General features: G+C 37.8%; 1 protein-coding gene across 1 annotated transcript in view; it reads left to right on the top strand.

Moving 5' to 3' along the window:
- Positions 1-18297, top strand: part of LAMA2 (laminin, alpha 2) — a 293272-nt gene extending 274975 nt beyond the window's left edge. The window contains exons 48-54 of the mRNA XM_011997459.1: positions 6063-6175; positions 6491-6680; positions 8598-8753; positions 10735-10888; positions 14048-14178; positions 16119-16341; positions 17928-18297. Coding sequence (XP_011852849.1) covers positions 6063-6175; positions 6491-6680; positions 8598-8753; positions 10735-10888; positions 14048-14178; positions 16119-16341; positions 17928-18085 — 1125 coding nt within the window. The 3' untranslated portion in view covers positions 18086-18297. The remainder of the gene's footprint in view (positions 1-6062; positions 6176-6490; positions 6681-8597; positions 8754-10734; positions 10889-14047; positions 14179-16118; positions 16342-17927) is intronic.
- Positions 18298-18982: the final 685 nt, after the last annotated feature.

Here is an 18982-nt window from a genome sequence, read left to right as displayed (position 1 = left end):
AATTGTATCATATTCTAGAGTTCAGATCATGGAGCCACACATCTCTTCTGTTTTAATTTGATTCCTTTCTTACGTTCTTTTTTTGTGTGTAGGGGGAAAAAGGTGTCTTCTTTTTAAAGGTTATTAAAAGTTAAAAGTTTTACAGTTTATTTTATAACAAATATTTATTAAGCATCTACTAAGTGCAAAGTTGAATACGATATTATCATTGCTGGTCAGGGAAAAAGAGAGAGAGTTGCTTTTTCTGCCATAGCCCTCCCACTTTTATTCCATGATTTCTGGCAGGTTACTTGTCCTTTCTAAAAGTAAAATAATTAATGGACAAATAAGGATAGTAATATCTTCCTTCTAGGATTACTATTACGAGGGAATAAGTTACACATTTTATGCAAAGTACCCAGCACCATGCCTGGCTCAAAGTAACATTCCATCTCTGTATTTATTCTTGTGTTAGTTTAACTTCTGTGTTTCTTTAACTTAATTATTCCAGTTAGTTTAACTTTTCACATTTTTAGGGTGGGTGACAGGTGCTGGGAAAAAAAGGGATGTGGTAAGTATTCAATTTTTAAGCAATTCCAAACCCTTTTATTGGTTTGATATGTAATGATATACGCATTGTAATGATGTGGTTATTAAATAAGTCCTCCATAATTTTCAATTCTCACCATTTTCCTTTTTTGTATCAGACTTTAGATTCTTTTTTTTTTTCTTGCTCTGTCGCCCAGACTGGTGTACAGTGGCACAATCATGGCTCACTGCAGCCTCAATCTCCCAGGCTCAGGCAATCCTCAAGCCTCAGCCACCTGAGTAGCTGGGTCTACAGGTGCATTCCACCGTGCCTGGCTAATTTTTGTATTTTTAATAGAGACGGGATTTCGCCATGTTGGCCAGGCTGGTCTCGAACTCTTGGGAAGTGATCCACCTGCCTCAGTCTGCCAAAGTGTTGAGATTACAGGCATAAGCCACCATGCCTGGCCCAGAATTTAGATTTTTAAGAGTTATTTAAGAACGAAGACTTAAAAGTTAACTCCTGAAGTGAGAACTGCCTATTTATGAGCTCCATATTTGTGCTAGCACAGTTGACAGAAAAGATCTCCTATTCTCAGTGCCCTTCTTTTTCTTCTTTACACCCATCACACCCAATCCTGCCAGCAACTAACAGCATGAGGACAACATTCACTATACTACAGGGCAATGTAAGAGTGTCTTGAGAAAGCTCTGCCCTGTGAAATGGATTATGTCAATCTTATGATTAATTCATGTTGAACATGCTAGATTAAAGAGCATTTCATGCATATTATCTCATTTCATAGTATGGTAGCTTGTCTTCTCTTTATACTTCTCTCTTATTCTTTAGCCCATTCAGAGCTAGAGAAAACATTTCTACGTGTTCTATTTGTGGATATTTTTCATGGAGGATGGCAGGAGGTAGAGGTAGATAAGAGGCTGAACTTCAAGTATTACAGAAATTTGTTGACATGTGGAAACGTGACAAGTTCTCTGCAAGTATGTGTACTGTTTAGACCAAGTCTTTTTAACAAGGATAGCTTGTGTGGATTTGTAGATAATAAGCTGGCTACATTCTTTTACTTGAATTTTATTGAAGAGTTCAGCTGTAAACCTCACAGTTTAAAATGTGAAAACTAAGAAAAACAATACAAGTAGCCATGGAGAGTTCCTGTACTGATGAGGTCTCTTTGGGATTTGAGGAAAAGAAGCGAACAGAGAAGGAAAGAATAGAGGAAAGGAAAGTGATTTCCCTAGGAGCTTTAGTGCTACACCTTTAAGAGCTAAGTACAGTCAAGGCCAAAGGATAAACTGATTGGCTACTGATATGTATTTAAAGAGAAAACATACATTTTCCACATATCAAGGAATCCCTGTTTAGACATTAATGTATAAATATTACTGTAAATGCCCAAGACCCACCAAAAGAGCTTAAGTGCACTGTTAACAATAATTCAGTTTCTCAATAAACATCTTGAGTAGGGCTTTTATATTTTAGAAGATTAAAGTCAGTGCTATAAAAAATATCTTCCACTTATTCATCCATAAAGAAAATCATGACAAATAAGCATCAGATGTGATTTTAGCCCACATTTATTAGGGGAATTATTGACTCATGAAAGAAGAAAATTATGCAATTTCTATGATGATTCATTGTTTGGTGCTTTCAAGAACAAAGATGCCAGTTTTGATAAATGCAACATAAATCTCTGCTCAGGACATAGGAAATTCAAGAGATGCTTATCAACGAATTATACGCACTCCTGAATCTAAGAACTCATTTCCAAATGTCAGCCACCAATCTGCAGATAGAAACGACCATTGCTTTATTCTGCTGAAGTTAAACAAGTGACACTGTGAGGGTGAAAACGTTTTGGCCCCATTACTAATTTGGTGCACTATCTACTTCCCTAAACAAGGCTTTGGGAAGCATAGCTTCCTCCATAATTATTCCCAACCACGTCACTGATGTAATCAACAGGTGCACCACCACGCTAGACTCCCCAGCCAAGTCCTGTCTGCCTACAACCTGTAACCTACCAAGCAAAGGCAAATGAAAAACAAGCATATCTGTCCTCCTTTCATACCCCATTTTCACCATTATCTATTTCTAGTACTTTAAAAAGTCCCCACAAGGTGGCAGAATTGTAACACGTTGCGATTGATGAGCCTCTACTGAGACCGTGAATTTTTTTTTTATTATTCTTGTTTTAACACATTTGAGAGATTAGTGTGTCCAAAACAACACAGGTAAAGCATCATGTCCGTAGAGATGAGGATGCCTTCAAGTATACACTAGCTTAGAAAAGGATGATTCATCTTGCAATGACCATTCTTTAAAAGTTCCTTAAAATTACCTCATTAGATCTTTTCTCTTACCCTTTTGTCTTAGCTTAGATTTTAATGGCAAGCAGAGTTGAAAATATCCTTAATGACAAGATCATTTTATTTCTGAGCAAAGCACAGGGCAGTGTCTGTTCCATCTCACTTGTTCCCCCTTTAACATGCTAGAAGGAAAAAGTAAGCTTGAGCTGCTGAATGAGCAGCTCCACCCACTGTGGAACATGTGGCAGAAGGAAGAGAAGAGGAAGCAACACCGGGCAAACCAATAAACTGGTGCTGCCCTGATTCCATCGTGTTTTTTTCTTTTTGAGACAGGTTCTTGCTTTATTGTCCAGGCTGGAGTGCAGTGATGCAATCGTAATTCACTCTAACCTTGAACTCCTGGACTCAAGCAATTCTCCTGCCTTAGCCTCCCAAGTAGCTGGGGCTTTCAGCATGCAACAACATGCCCGGCTAATTTTTTTATTTTTTTTAATTTTTTTGTTGTTGTTGTTGTTGTTGTTCTTTTGGAGAGACAGAGCGGGGCAGAAGTCCTCACTTTGTTGCCCAGGCTGGTCTCAAACTACTAGCCTCAAGTGGTCTTTCTGCCTCGGCTTTCCAAATGCTGGGATTACAAACATGAGCCTCCATGCCCATCAGACTTGGTTTCAGTTTACCCAAGGAAAAGTGATGCAAGGAAGACATCCTTTAACCAAGCAAGGAGGAGATCTAGATTTGTACAAAACACTGTCAAACTAGAGGGTGGGGAATTTTTGTCCCATTTAAATCCTGAGGTACACATGTATAAAAACCCTCTCACACCAGCACTTCTCAGTCCTTTTCCAACTACCAGTTTAATAAAGGAAGGTGATAGAAGTTTTATTAAAACAACATCCATCCTGTTGCAAATCAATGATAGTAAACATCACCTTGGATGTCCTTAAAAACAAAGGGCTATACACCATAATGGCTTTAAACTTTGAGGTTACATGTTAGAGTGTCAGTTTGGTACAACTATTCTGTAACATTGGCTCATCTGAGAACACCGTTTTATTAAGCACTGCTTCTGCCTGCTTCTCCAGGGCTGCCCGTTGCAGAAATGGAGGATCTAATCCAGGAGGTGCTGTTCTTCCTAAATTTCAAGCGGGTGTGTCCTGCAATGACTCTTAAAAGAACTTTGACAAAGTCCTTGTCCTTTTCTGGTCAAAGGTTTTTTTCTAAAATGACTTGACCAGTGCCTTGTCCATCTAGAAAATCTGATAGTATACGATGACACAACAACAAAACAAAAATCTGCTGCTTAGCTTGGGACCAGTTTTGGATACACCTGTCCAGTCTACCAGCAATCAAAAAGTCCCCCACAACATACAGCTGCTACCAGCAGTATACAACTGCCACCTTGAAATTTGTTTTAATTTTAATAGAGAAGTTATATTAACATTTACATATAGGAATTAGACAAGTGACTGTAACCGCAATAATATGGACATAACCCACTGGTGGTTCTCTTTTGAGCTACATGTAATTGTTTCCTAATTCCTCAGCATCCATTCACGATTTGAATCCCTCAGTTTTCAGAGCTGAGGGTGTAAAGATGTTTCAGTGAAATTCTGTCCCCAGTGGACTCACAGCAGATAGGATTCTCTTAGCAATTTCTGAGGAAGACCGCAGGCTCCGCATGTTTGTCGAGATGGTCCTCTGTTCGGGAAGTATCGTGAGAGGTTGATAAAATACCCCAATTCTATTAATAGGAGTATTCATGACTGAGATCTTAAGCTACCGAAGCGTCTCCATTCGGGCTCTTTTTGCAGGCAGCGTAATAAGAAAGGTGCCACATGCTGACTCTAAAAGAGGCCATTCAACTGTGCGAATGAATAGCATTTTCCTGTCCTGCCCACGGGGTTTTGCATAGCTGTGTGAATTTCGGCCAGTCTGCTCTTTATAACTGACCATCTCCTGGGAAGCAAGAAGGGAAATACTTCCATGAAGACCAATTTTATAGTGTTTCAAAACACTTAAAGCCTTTTACCTGCTGTGGCAGAGTCCTTCGTTTGACTAAGATCAAGAGAAAAGAGAACAAGGCTTTTCCTCATCAAGTAAAAATTTCCTGTGTGCTGATGAGTCATCTCTGAGGTACACTCTTTGGGAGGAACACTGTGCATCAAAAGCCTGCCTTGGGCTGCTTGAGAACCTCTGCTGAGTCAGCACTCACTGGGGCAGTGGCCCAGCCAGAGCTATTAAGTGCAGATCTTAAAAACAGATGTGTTGGTGAGAGTGTGCAGGTTATTTTCTCATGTACTGCGTGTTCTAAGAGACTTCCTAAGCAGCCTGTATATCGAGCTATCTTGTGAAAATAGAGAACAGAGAAAGGAATTGTGGCTTTGGTAATTTAAGGAGCCTTGATTATTTATGGAGCTGTGTGTTATGGTAGCCAAATATGATCTACTTAGCCAGGACCGCTGTATGCTTTGCAAGCCCCAGTGCAAAACTGAAAATGCAGGACCCCTCATTGAAAAATTATTAAGAATTTCAAGATGGTGACAGCAGAGCATTAAACCACGTGACGGCACAGCCCCGCACCTAGCTCTCCCCCTTCAGCACCCTGGGAAGCTGATCTTTGAACAGTGGCAGTTGAAATGGTGTATGGTGGGTTACATTTTTAAAATGTGCTGGGTTGCCTAGCAACTGGCAAGGGCCTGAATGGGCTGACGTGCAGGTTTAGATACACCATCTTGAAAGTCTAAATTCATGGAAACCTTCTAGTGGACTGATAATTTTCAAGAAAAAGTAATATAGTGGGAGATGGAAATGGGGAGGGCAAGAAAAAAACACATTTTTCTACTGTTATAACCCAAGTGGCTAGCTTGTCATTTTCACTGTTCGATCTTCTAAGAATAGAACTCTTCATACGTGAAGGAAAAATGAAAGGGAAATTCCAGTTTTCTCAGAAATATAAATAAATTTTTAGAGGATAATGAAACTATGAATTAATCAATACATATGTCTGAGCACATTCCTTTAGCAATTCAAGGGTGTGATATAAGAAAACTGATTCACACTCACTGAGCACTTGATAATAAGTACTTACTATGCAGTAGACTACAGAGATGAATAATGTACAGTTTTTATTCTTAAAGAATTACTCTAATATGTAAGAAACAATTAGACAGCATCATTACCTTTTTAAAGAACAGTCCATAATCTCTTGTCTTTCTCTCCTGGGTATTTTACAGGGTCCTTGTGCTGCAGAATCAGAACCAGCTCTTTTGATAGGGAGCAAGCAGTTCGGGCTTTCAAGAAACAGTCACATTGCAATTGCATTTGATGACACCAAAGTTAAAAACCGGTATGTATCATCCTGAGACACTGGGAAAGAACTGATAAATGAAGAACTGAGTATTCGTGTTTAATTAAGTTTAATCTACTACACTTATTAATTAATGAAGCCAGCTTTTCTTTTAATTTACTGAGTACAGTAGAGAATAGAATGTTATTTGAGCCTGAGGAGCCCAATGTAGGAAATCAGTAGTCCAGGACATTCCTCATCTCTGAGAAAGTTTTACTCTCCTTGATGAAAAGCAGCCACGATCTGATACCGCTGTATTTTAGCATGAGAATGCTCTTATTTTTCTGTCTGACTTTGCATGCTTTTGTTTCACAGTCTCACAATTGAGTTGGAAGTAAGAACCGAAGCTGAATCTGGCTTGCTTTTTTACATGGCTCGCATCAATCATGCTGATTTTGCCACAGTTCAGCTGAGAAATGGATTGCCCTACTTCAGCTATGACTTGGGGAGTGGGGACACCAACACCATGATCCCCACCAAAATCAATGATGGCCAGTGGCACAAGGTAATAGTCCCCTGGATATTGGCAGTACCCTAAGGGAATTAGTGAGTGGCAGCCATCAGCATTCTCCTGGTGCCAGTATATTTTGCCAGGGCAGACACTGACTCTGGCAGAAGCTAAAAATAAAATGAGTGCCATATACAACTACTACAATCTTGGAAAATGTGCTCAGACCTGTGTAGGTTTACATTTGACCACTGACATGCTTCATCATGGTTCCATCACTGCTATATGGCTGTGGTTCTCAAACCTCTACCCATAAACTGAGACCAGGCGGCTGAAGACATTTCCACTGCTCTAAGTGAGAAACGTAGAACAACAGAGTGTGTTCATCATAAAGCTCGATGTATTCGATCTGAAGGAATAATATTTATTCTGAGACTATATTATAGCATTTTTATGGTGGCTAAAAGGCCTTTCTATTATGAAATAGTATTTGCCAAAAGCAAAAGTTGGCAACACTAAAATGGGTCCCAAGACTCCCCACCTAACCACACACTGGTCTGTGAAAACCAGGAATCCAGGAATCTCTGGTTTATCGTGTTTAAAGGGCTCTAAGGTATCGTTTCTACTGACAGTTATTTGGAACAATTTTAAAAACGTTGGCCTTACACCCAGAAACTGGTACTATTATGGGCACAGAAGGCTCGTTTGCCAGCTTACTGTCCTCTTTGGCATGACTGCAAATAGATAATATACTGCCTGATTAAAACAAAATCTCAACATTTGTCTCTGCACCTGAGATAGCCTAGTAAGTAAAGCTTCCCTAGGTAGACCAATAAAATTTTTAATTTTCAGAGTACGATATTATTAGATGTTAGATTTGGTTAATGTTAACATACTTGGACTTGTCATATTCTAGAAAGTCAAAAAATCTTAAAAAATGCAAAGCCAACCAATTTGTTATCATGGAAATAAGAAAAAGAATCTTCATTTTTGCTGGGAGCTTATGACTAGCAAATATGGATCCAAATGAAGGAGCTCTCATTAAGATTTCTTCCATCTCTAGCTAATAGAATAATAAATATGACACTTGAGAAAAAGACATATCGTTGAACCACAATGAGGCTGGGATTAAGAAAGGGACTTAAATACTATAATTAGTCAAATTAAAAATGGATTTTATTTTTGATGGTTTTTTAAAATTACTTCCCAAACCAGAATAAATATATGTAAAATGAAGAGTTAAATTACTCTAATCCTGACCCAGACTAATTTTTAAACCATCATAGTAGTTTAGCGTTTTACAGGCTTGCATGCTCCTTTACCTAAATTCAGACTCAAGATTTTTATACTCCAGCCAGTCTTTACACCCCTTATTTCATTCTGTCTCAGAAGATAATTCGCTCCACCACCCTAATTTCAGCCTCAGTCAGTTCTCTGTCTTCCTCCCTGACTTTGTACTAATCAGTTTCTGCAGAAAGAAGTGCAGCCTATTTGTGCCACTCTTTCTCTAATTGTACACAAGAAGGGCCTGTTAGGCAAAGGGACGTAGCGTATCTGAAATCGTGTTGGGAGCCCAGGCTCCTTGCTCAATCAAACTAAGGCACTTATAAAACTGTACATGAATTTTGCTGCACTTAATTCATGAAAGTGCTATTAGTCTGCAGGCTTCCTTACAACATTCCTCCCTCTCAACACATATCCACACTTGGGAAACTACTGAAGAGACTTCAACCTAAAACTGACCCAGGAAAATTCGGTATTCTTTTGGTGATAGTAGTCATGGAAAAGACAGAATTTGAGATATTCTGTAAAATGGGTTTAACTTTCCCATATATAATGGGCTTAGCACATACTAAGCACTGTGTACATTGTTTCAATTTTTCTTGGTAACATTGTTAAAGTCCTTATGTCTTATACTCTGCATATTTGAAATTTGTTCAGGATTGGCATTAATGACCTCTTTCTTTTTTGTAGATTAAAATAATGAGAAGTAAGCAAGAAGGAATTCTTTATGTAGATGGGGCCTCCAACAGAACCATTAGTCCCAGAAAAGCTGACATCCTGGATGTTGTGGGAATGCTGTATGTTGGTGGGTTACCCATCAACTACACTACCCGAAGAATTGGTCCAGTAAATATCTAATTTCTTCTTTATTACCTAAATATATGACTGATTCATTTATTGATATATTTTGATTTATTAGGTCACATGGGCCCATGAAAGCTGATAGGTGAGTAGGAAGTTATCTTTTCTGAAAAGGGACAGGTTTTTTTTTTGTTTTTGTTTTTTTTGAGACGGAGTCTCGCTTTGTCGCCCAGGCTAGAGTGCAGTGACGCGATCTTGGCTCACGCCCGGATAATTTTTTGTACTTTTAATAGAGATGGGGTTTCACCGTGTTAGCCAGGATGGTCTCCATCTCTTGACCTCATGATCCGCCTGCCTCGGCCTCCCAAAGTGCTGGGATTACAGGCGTGAGCCACCTTGCCCGGCAGACAGAAGGTTTTTTAGATTAACTTATGAGAGACAATGCCACGGAACACTGAGTGGGGATTCTGGAGCCAGACTCTCTTGGTTTGAATATCTATTTAACTATTGACTAGCTATGTGTTTTGGAGCAAGTTAATCTTTTTTAACAAAGAATTCTCTTTTGCAAAATAGGGTAATGATAATACTAAACACAAAGGATTGCATAAAGATTAAATGATTGAGTTGGGCGTGGTGGCTCACACCTGTAATCTCAGCACTTTGGGAGGCCAAGGCAGGCAGATCCCTTGAGACCAGGAGTTCAAGACCAGCCTGGCCAAAAACCCTGTCTCTACTAAAAATACAAAAAATTAGCCAGGTGTGGTGGTATGTGCCTGTAGTCCCAGCTAGTTCGGGGGCTGAGGCACGAGAATCACTTGAACCCGAGGGGCAGAGGTTGCAGTGAGCTGTAATAGCACCACTGCATTCCAGCCTGGGCGACACAGCAAGACCCTGTCTCAAAAAACAAATAAATAAATAAAAATAAAGTGATTGGAAGAGTAGCAGGCATATAAAAAGCACTGAAAGATGAAAATGATGGTATATATTCATGGTGTTTCAGGCATAGAGATTTAGCAAATATTGAGAGATGCAGTAGTTAGAGTACAGTTATCCAATTTTGGATTCAGAATTTAAAGCCCTCACAGTTTTGTAAATCAATATTCACCAAATAATTTTTTACCAGACCATGTGTCCTAGTTTGCTTTGGAAAGTGTTACTCTGAGAGAAGCATGGGGGATTGATTCGTGCTTTTAGAGAACACACTAGATACAAATGTGATACATTTCTGTACTCAAATTAGAACACATGATAATGTAGATTTGCTCACTCATCAAAGACAATCACCCATTATAGTTGTAATTCTCAGCATTTGGCTTCTCTTGTGGATGATCAGTATTACTTTCCTTTCATAGCTATTGGATATGCTTTTTAGGTCTATCAAAAACAAAAGTCTCTGAAGTGACACTGGTAAAAGCAATTCACTTGAATTTCTAAAAACAGATAAAATATAATGGACCAGAGTGTGATTGAGTTACTTCTAAATTCCTTGAATCCCCGATGTTTTATGCAAACTTTCAAGTTTTATGCATATTTGCATTTTCTTAGGGGAGGGTCTGCTGCTTTCATTAGATATTCAAAAGGAAGAAGCACTGAACCAAACCTAATTACCTTTTCAAATAGAAATTGAACATAGGCTATGACAAAATGTGTATATAGTAAGTTTAATAAACTATTAATAGAAACATAAAATCAGGAACATAAGAGACCAATTAAAACTTATGATACCCACATGGGGCCCATAGCTCTGTCAAACCAATGGAGACATAGTGTGCAGTATTTAGACTATGAGAACAGTCATATTCCAGGATAGATACATTTGAGTTGAGAAGCACAACACAGGATTTTCTGCATCCATTCCAGGAAGCCTGGTGGTAATAGAGAACCCAGGCAGCTTTGGGGGATGTCCTACCCTAAGACAACTGGCCAATAACCACACACATAGAGCACCCCGCAAATGATTGTATTCTACGTAAAGGCAAAGTTCTGCTAAAACTTGACATTTGTTTCTTCTGATCTGAACGTTTAGGTGACCTATAGCATTGACGGCTGCATCAGGAATCTCCACATGGCAGAGGCCCCTGCTGATCTGGAAGAGCCCACCTCCAGCTTCCATGTTGGGACATGTTTTGCAAATGCCCAGAGGGGAACATATTTTGATGGAACAGGTTTTGCCAAAGCAGGTAAGGCTCTTTCATTTCCTTCCTGTTGATTATTAACTGGATACAAATACTAACTTCTTGCTAGTACCAAAAAATAAAAGTTCCCAGAGTCCTAAACTAGTATCCTTTATTTAAGCCAAAAATAAACTTATGGAAGTAATTTCAAAAATGCTTCTTAAAAATTCATGTATCTGATCCTGATAAGAATTAATAGAAGAAATAAAGTAAAGGTCTATTTAGAGAATTTATTCCATCTCCTTCACTGGAGATTAAGAACAGCAAAATAAATAATTTTGCAAGAACACTCATATGTTTATACTATGTTGTTTTCCTACCTTCCAGTTTCTGGAGATATGTTTTTTTTCTTCTTTTCAATTCCCTGCAAGGCTGTATTTCATAATCTCCTCCCCTTCAACACATACCCATACACACAATGCACACCCGTGTCCATTTCTTGTTGATGGTGACGATGGCTGGCATCATTCCTGGCTTTCTCCACTCCATTTCCAATGAACATTTCCAGTATGGTTTTATATCACTGGTCATGAAGGTACAGCTAGGAAAAAGAAATAGGAAATAACCTCTACATAATAATTTTTTAATCCTTTGATTTTTAATGTTTGTGGGTACACAGTGGCTGTATATATTTATGGGTTACCTGAGATATTTTGATATAGGCATGCAATGCATAATAATCATATCAGGGTAAATGGGGTATCCATCACCTCAAACATGTATTCTTTATGTTTCAAACAATCTGATTATACTCTTTTAGTTAATTTAAAATGTACAATTAATTTTTTTTAACTGTAGTTACACTTGTGCTAGGAAATACTAACTCTTATTCATTCAAACTATTTTGTATCATTAACCATCCCTACTCCTCCCTGCCACTAACCTTCCCACCCTCTGGTAACTATCCTTCTAATTTCTATCTCCATGAGTTCAATTGCTTTCATTTTTAGCTCCCACAGATAAGTGAGAACATGTGATGTTTGCCTTTGTGTGCCTGGCTTATTTTACTTAATATAATGACCTCGAGAACCACCCATGTTCTTGCAAATGACAGGATCTCATTCTTTTTTATGGCTTATTCATATCCATTATATATATGTACCACATTTTCTTTATCCATTCATCTGCTGATGGACACACAGGTGGCTTCCAAATCTTGGCTATTGTAAATAGTGCTGCAATAAACATAGGAGTGCAGATATCTCTTCGATATTCTTTTGAGTATATATCTAAGAGTGGAATTGATGGATCATATGGTAGCTCTATTTTTAGTGTTCTGAGGAACCTCCAAACTGTTCTCCATAGCAGTTGCACTAGTTTACATTCCCACCAACAGTGTACGAGGGTTCCCTTTTCTCCACATCCTCGTCAGCATTTGTTATATTGCCTGTCTTTTGGATAAAAGCCATTTTAACTTGGGTGAGATAATAGCTCATTGTAGTTTTGATTTGCATTTCTCTGATGATCAGTGATGTTGAGCACCTTTTCATATACCTGTTTGCCATCTGAATATCTTCTTTTGAGAAATGTCTATCCAAATCTTGTACCTATTTTTAAATAGGATTATTAGATTTTTTTTTTTCCCTGTAGAATTGTTTGAGTTCCTTTTATATTCTGGTTATTAATCACTTCTCAGATGGGTAGTTTGCAAATATTTTCTCCCATTCTGTGGGTTGTCACTTCACTTTGTTGATAGTTTCCTTTGCTGTGCAGAAGCTTTTTAACTTGATGTGGTCCCATTTGTCTATTTTTGCTTTGGTTGCCTGTGCTTGTGGTGTTATTACTCAAGAAGTCTTTGCCCATTTCAATGTCACATTTTGTGATGAGTTTCAGCTTCAGCTTCTGCAGTTAATGGATTGACTTGCCATCCTGCCTGGGCTCTTATAATTCTGGATCAGACCAAACCAGAAAATTACCCACTTCCTCTGTTTCTAATCCCCTGAACACACAGTGTAATACAATTTACATAAGACTTGGGTGGTCAGAAGAGATCACTTCACTGGAAAACATACAATTCATCTTAACCTTTGACATCTTTGTTCTTAAATGTTTTTCCACCGACCCAGTCACTGGGACTTTGTATTGACCTCTTCATTCTTTCTGTCCTCAGCCGAACTTCCTCATGTCCTTCCTCTCTTCTCCTTACTTCTCCCTTTTGGTTTTATTTTGCAGAACAATTCAGCTTCTTCTACCCTTTATTTTTTTTGTAATTTATTTACAGAATGGGTGTCACTATGTTTCCCAGGCACAACTGGCTAGCTTTTATTGTTAAAATCTGCTATGAACCCACCTTTGCCAATCCAAACCCATCGAGGTTCTCAGTAGAACAAAAGTCTTTCACATAACAGCTACCATCCTTCATTGGAGACAGCTGTGGCTACACATAGCATTTATTTCTTGACTAATAAATAGAAGACTTGGAGAAAATTCCCATGAGTAGTTCCCTGATACTCAATTCAGTTTCCGTGGTCTAGACAGATCTTAACAGATCACTTTGTTCCTAAGAGGCATATCTTAAATACTTGCTCAAAGATTTAAAGAAATCAAAGAGTCAAATATGGAAAATCATAGAGAAAAGAATTAACTGGATGAACAAGATAAGTCTACTTATGACCCAGAAACTTCCCATCAACATTGTATTTACAGTTTCTCTCTGTATTAATAAAATGTGTGGCAACTTTTGAACCCTTTCAGATGATTATGGCACCATTTAGTGTGCCCCACTAAAATTTTACTGAAAAATCACTGAAATGTTTTTCTTAACCCAACTGAGAGACTTCTAAGATAATAATACCTGACAGTGAGATTCTTTGAGTCAATCTCAGTGTGTATCCATTTATTCAAATAATACATATTAAACCGCCATGATGTGCCAGATACTTTAGTAAGCACAGGGATAAAATGGTGAAAAGTATAGACAATGCCCCTGATCTCATAGAACGTACATTCCAGAAGGGAAGGCAGCCCAGAAAAGAAGCAGTAACTATGGAGTGTGTTACAGGACACAATGGTGGAAGATAGGCCAGGCAGGATCTGAAACTTACAGCCCTCATTAGAATTAGCTAGCATTTTAATTGAAATCTAATAAAAAGTCATGCATTGCACACGTTTGAATTAACAATCCCCATACTCTAATCCACAATATTTAAAATCTTCATTTTACAGTTGGTGGATTCAAAGTGGGATTGGACCTTCTTGTAGAATTTGAATTCCGCACAACTAGAACGACTGGAGTTCTTCTGGGGATCAGTAGTCAAAAAATGGATGGAATGGGTATTGAAATGATTGACGAAAAGGTGAGTGTCAGCAATCGAAACATTTCTGATTTCTTCATGATATTGTTGATGTGTAGATATCGTTCATGTGTGACGAACTCAAATATTTTGAAGCCTGGCTGTATTCTTTGTTGGGAGAAAGCTAAATTGTATGTTTTCATCCTTCTGGATTATTTCAATTTGTGTATGTTTTCAGCATAACTATTGTGTAGGCCAGTATAAACTTTAAATGCATTAATTCTACAGCAAGCCAATTATGTTGACTAATAATGAACCAAATAGTTTGAGATCTCAAGTTCTTACTGTGTTGCTATGAATACACTCTTATTCTCCTCTTAAGCAACACACTGTCTATGAAACTATTGACTCCAGTGGGAGAAAAGGCAGAGGTGTGGATCATCTAAAATTAGTCTGCTTCTTATAACAGGCTAGGCATCTCTTAGAAGTCAAGGTAGCCAACTGACATATCAGTTTCTCAATTTTTAAAAGAGCATCCAGATACCATTTCAAAAAACAGCAAATTTATAAAAGTAGTGTGTCAGATTGATAATAATTGATAATCAAATTCTAAACACCTCTCTAAGCCCTCCAGTGAGACAACTTTGCACTATAGGCAGCAGGGAAAAAGAGAAGGCAGAACAAGAAATTTCACAAGTTTTCTATTTGGCTATTAAATAGGAATTGTACTTCAACTCAGTTCACGTTTCCACCCTTAGTGTTGCCTCCCAAGAAGAAAAATCACACAGTGACCTAAACTATTTTTTTCTTGCTTTCTTCCTCCTTCCGCTCAATTTTCAAACTGTCCTCAAACAAAAGTAATACAGGAAAAAGGATCCACCAGCTTAGAGGTAAAAAAGGGTGAACAAATAAGCAACACTTAATAGTTTTACCAAATTTTCAAAACACACTTTTACTACATCTTTTTCAAGTAAGCTTCATTTCATCAAGTGCTGTTAAGGGCAGTTACCATCAATATGTCACTATCATGTGCATTTCTCACCAAGCTCCTTTTACATGCAAAAGCTACCCAATATAGTATGCAATATTGTATGCACCCAATATAGTATGCAATCTATATGCAAACTCCACCCAATATAGTAAACATTTCAGTAATAATTACATCACTAGAGTTTACAAACTTTTCACCTATTTACTTGCCTTTTTAATCTTCTTTTTTAAGACTTCATTTCTTTTACCTTGTCAAATGTGTTGCCAAACTGACTAATGTTTTTAATGTTTCAATATGTTTCATTTCTTCACCAGCTTCAAAAGAATTCTGTCATCTCAAATTTCAGGGGCCTTTCCACATTACTAAAAACAGATTTTTCTCATTTAGACCAGAACTTCTAATCTAAGTTCTTCGTTGTTAGGAATTTAACTGGCCTTCTGGCTCAGGTCTTTGGCACCTGTGACATGAAACGGGCTCCAAAATATAATTTATGTAACTCTTAATCTTGTATATAAAATGAAATCCATGAAAGAAAAAACATAATTAAAACGTCAAAAGTTTAAAATTTAAAAAATCCTTTACTTTGAATTTGTAAACCAAATAAATAGTCACTTTAAACAATATCTTTTAAGAAAATTTTATAAGGTTCAGTAAGAACTCTCACATTCTACAAAGATCTGAGGTAGAATTTTTCCCTGTGTACACTAGGTCCTTTTCTTGTCACCTGGCCTCAAATTTTTCTGAAAGCAGAATTATTACCAGCTTTATGTATCTTGCCTATTAACTCCCAACAATGCCCCAAAGCAAAGAACATAATTTGTGGCTCCTGGTGATTAGATTTATACTTTAATTTCTATCAAGTTTTAAAATTTTTTTCAATATGCCCAGTTACATCCAGTTCAAATGATTCTGGCCGACGTCTTTCCTAGAGACCTGATCATTTTTATGTGTGAAACATCATGATACTTCTTTAATAAAACCATCTGTGACTGTTCTATTTCCTGCTTTCCAGCTGATGTTTCATGTGGACAATGGCGCCGGCAGATTCACTGCTGTCTACGATGCTGGGGTTCCAGGGCATTTGTGTGATGGACAATGGCATAAAGTCACTGCCAACAAGATCAAACACCGCATCGAGCTCACAGTCGATGGGAACCAGGTGGAAGCCCAAAGCCTAAACCCAGCATCTACATCGGCTGACACAAATGACCCTGTGTTTGTTGGAGGCTTCCCAGGTGAGTGTTGGCTACCACAGCAAGAATGTCTTTGCTCTCTTATGTTAGTGGTTTTGAAATCATTTATATTTACATGTGTCTAAGAATGTGTGCTTATGTGTACTTGCTTCCTAGCTTTAGAATCTGCTCCTATAAATAGCACCTTACCTAAAATTTCCAGTGTGTAAAATGAACATATTATATAAACCACATGGGACTGAACTTTTCATGAGAACCCCCAAAGTTTCATTTGTGGAGAGATTGAAGCTAGAGGAAATGAATTTGGCTTATAAAAGATATGAGGCATTTAACAGCAATTGGAGCCAAACTTGGTGTTCTTATTGATTTTTTTAAAATTAATATACCAGAGGAATCATAAAATGTTATGGAACTTATTTCCTCAAGTTCTGGAAATCATTGGGTTAAACGTAGCTAATTTCCCCCTTATGTTATTATAGAGTTTATATTTATATTACAAAGAAACCCAAGCAATAAATCCTCATTCAAAATCCTTCTCTAGCACATTAAACATAGCATGTGAACTGCAGAGATTTACCTAAAGTGCCCATAAACAAGAGTGGCCAACTTGATGAGAAGTAAGCCAAGTGGCTCTTAATAAGTACTGTAATAGCATAGCCTCCTGGAATGGTCTTTCATCATTTTGTCGAGAGGAACTTTTGTCCCCGTTTACATAAAGCTCCTTTGCTTAATGAAACAAGCAAAATGTATATTCAGCAATTGTTGACAGAGCAACGTTGACAGAAATGCAATGGGGGCCCAACGACAGCTCCTCTTTCCAAAGTGCCTTCTGGGTTTTAAAAAGATCTTTTGCTTCAATCAGGATACATTCCAAGACATTACGAAGGAGGTAATGTACTTCTCCATTCAGTCTATGAAATGGGATCCTGATTAACACCTAGTAGGCCTGCTGAAACAAGCACCTCCATAATAAGAGGAAGATTCTACATGAATTTCCAAACTACTTAACCTTTAGGGATTTATTTTTACAATGTAAGAAAGTGATAAAGTCACCTTCAAAAAGTTCTAAGTCAGTACTTAAAAGTGTTTGATCAATTGCTTTGTTTCATGAACTAACATTTTACGATTTTAATTCACAACTGTAAATTTGTTCATCCCAAACCACTTTATTTCATATCTTAAGATGTATAATTCTAGATGTTTTCAGATTTTATAATATATAACTATTAAAAAGTTGAGGCTGGGCATGGTGGCTCATACCTGTAATCCCAACACTGGAATTACGCTTTGGGCTGAGATGGGCAGATCTCTTGAGCTCAGGAGTTGGAGAGTAGCCTGGGAAACACAGCGAAGGGAGGATCGCTGGAGCCCAGGAGGTTTAGGCTGCAGTAAGCCTTGATTGCACCACTGCACTCCAGCCTAGGCAACAGAGCAAGAACCTGTCTCAAAAAAAATTTCAGTTGATCTTTCTTCACAATTCTATTAGTAAGGCTAAAAACAAAACCACTAACTTTGCATAAAACAGCATTCCAATTTAATCTCAAGCTAACAGGTGACTTTGAAATATGCTCTTAATATTTGGCGCAGGAGCATTTCAAAGCTGAGCCCTCTTGCGTTGCCTTTTTCAGATGACCTCAAGCAGTTTGGCCTGACCACCAGCATTCCGTTCCGAGGTTGCATCAGATCCCTGAAGCTCACCAAAGGCACGGGCAAGCCACTGGAAGTTAATTTTGCCAAGGCCCTGGAACTGAGGGGCGTTCAACCTGTATCATGCCCAGCCAACTAATAAAAATAAGTGTAACCCCAGGAAGGGTCTGTCAAAACAAGCATATGAAGTAAAACAAATATATTTTACCTATATATGTTAATTAAACTAAGTTGTGCATGTATATAGAATTCTTTCTGTATTCAGATGGTGCTAATTCAGACTACAGACTGAATTTTAATTCAAGTTCTTTCTCAAGTCTATAAATATTAAACTAATTATTTCATTCTAAATAATTGCCTGTTTCGTGTGATTTTAAGGATAAAAGGAAACTGGCCATAAATTGTTGAATTTGCAACATGCACTCCAGTCATCTCAAGGAAAGAGTTCAGATGTAATTTATGAAGGCAATTTTTTTTAACTTATTCCTATTAATACTTTTATCATCCTTTACCATGTATGTCAGCTTTGGCCTTCTGTGCAAGTCACTGACAGCAAGGGAATTTGGCATGTGTGATTGGGAGGAAATCAGTTCTCTTACTCTGTTTGTGAAAGAATTAGCAAATCATTTTCCTGACCCAAGTTCATGATTAGAGAGTTTAACTAGCCATATGAGAGAATAGCTTTTTATGCTGAAGGTAGAGGGTATAGATCAGATTCAGGCCAGAAAGCTTAATTATTTGATTTTCTTATTGATAATGATTTTTGGGCTTTGGGGAGATGCCAGAACCAAGCTTATGAATGACAACTAAGCACACATTTGATACTACAGTACTAAGATTTGGGACTCTCTAAGCCTACAGTGAATATCACAATTTACACCTAGGTGGAGAGGAATAATGCTGAAATGCATTTCTACTTATCAGGAAACAATAAACCAGAAACTTAAAAGGCATACTTCATTGAGTCTTTTGGAGTTGTAATTTGACCTAACAAATTCATTTTCTAAAAAAGTTCTGTGTTTTGTTCTCCTTTTAC

This window comes from Mandrillus leucophaeus, unplaced genomic scaffold, assembly GCF_000951045.1.
Source record: "Mandrillus leucophaeus isolate KB7577 unplaced genomic scaffold, Mleu.le_1.0 Scaffold1144, whole genome shotgun sequence".
Classification (NCBI taxonomy): domain Eukaryota; kingdom Metazoa; phylum Chordata; class Mammalia; order Primates; family Cercopithecidae; genus Mandrillus; species Mandrillus leucophaeus.
The sequence above is the reverse complement of the archived record's forward strand: the minus strand, read 5'-3'. Positions and strand labels throughout refer to the sequence as shown.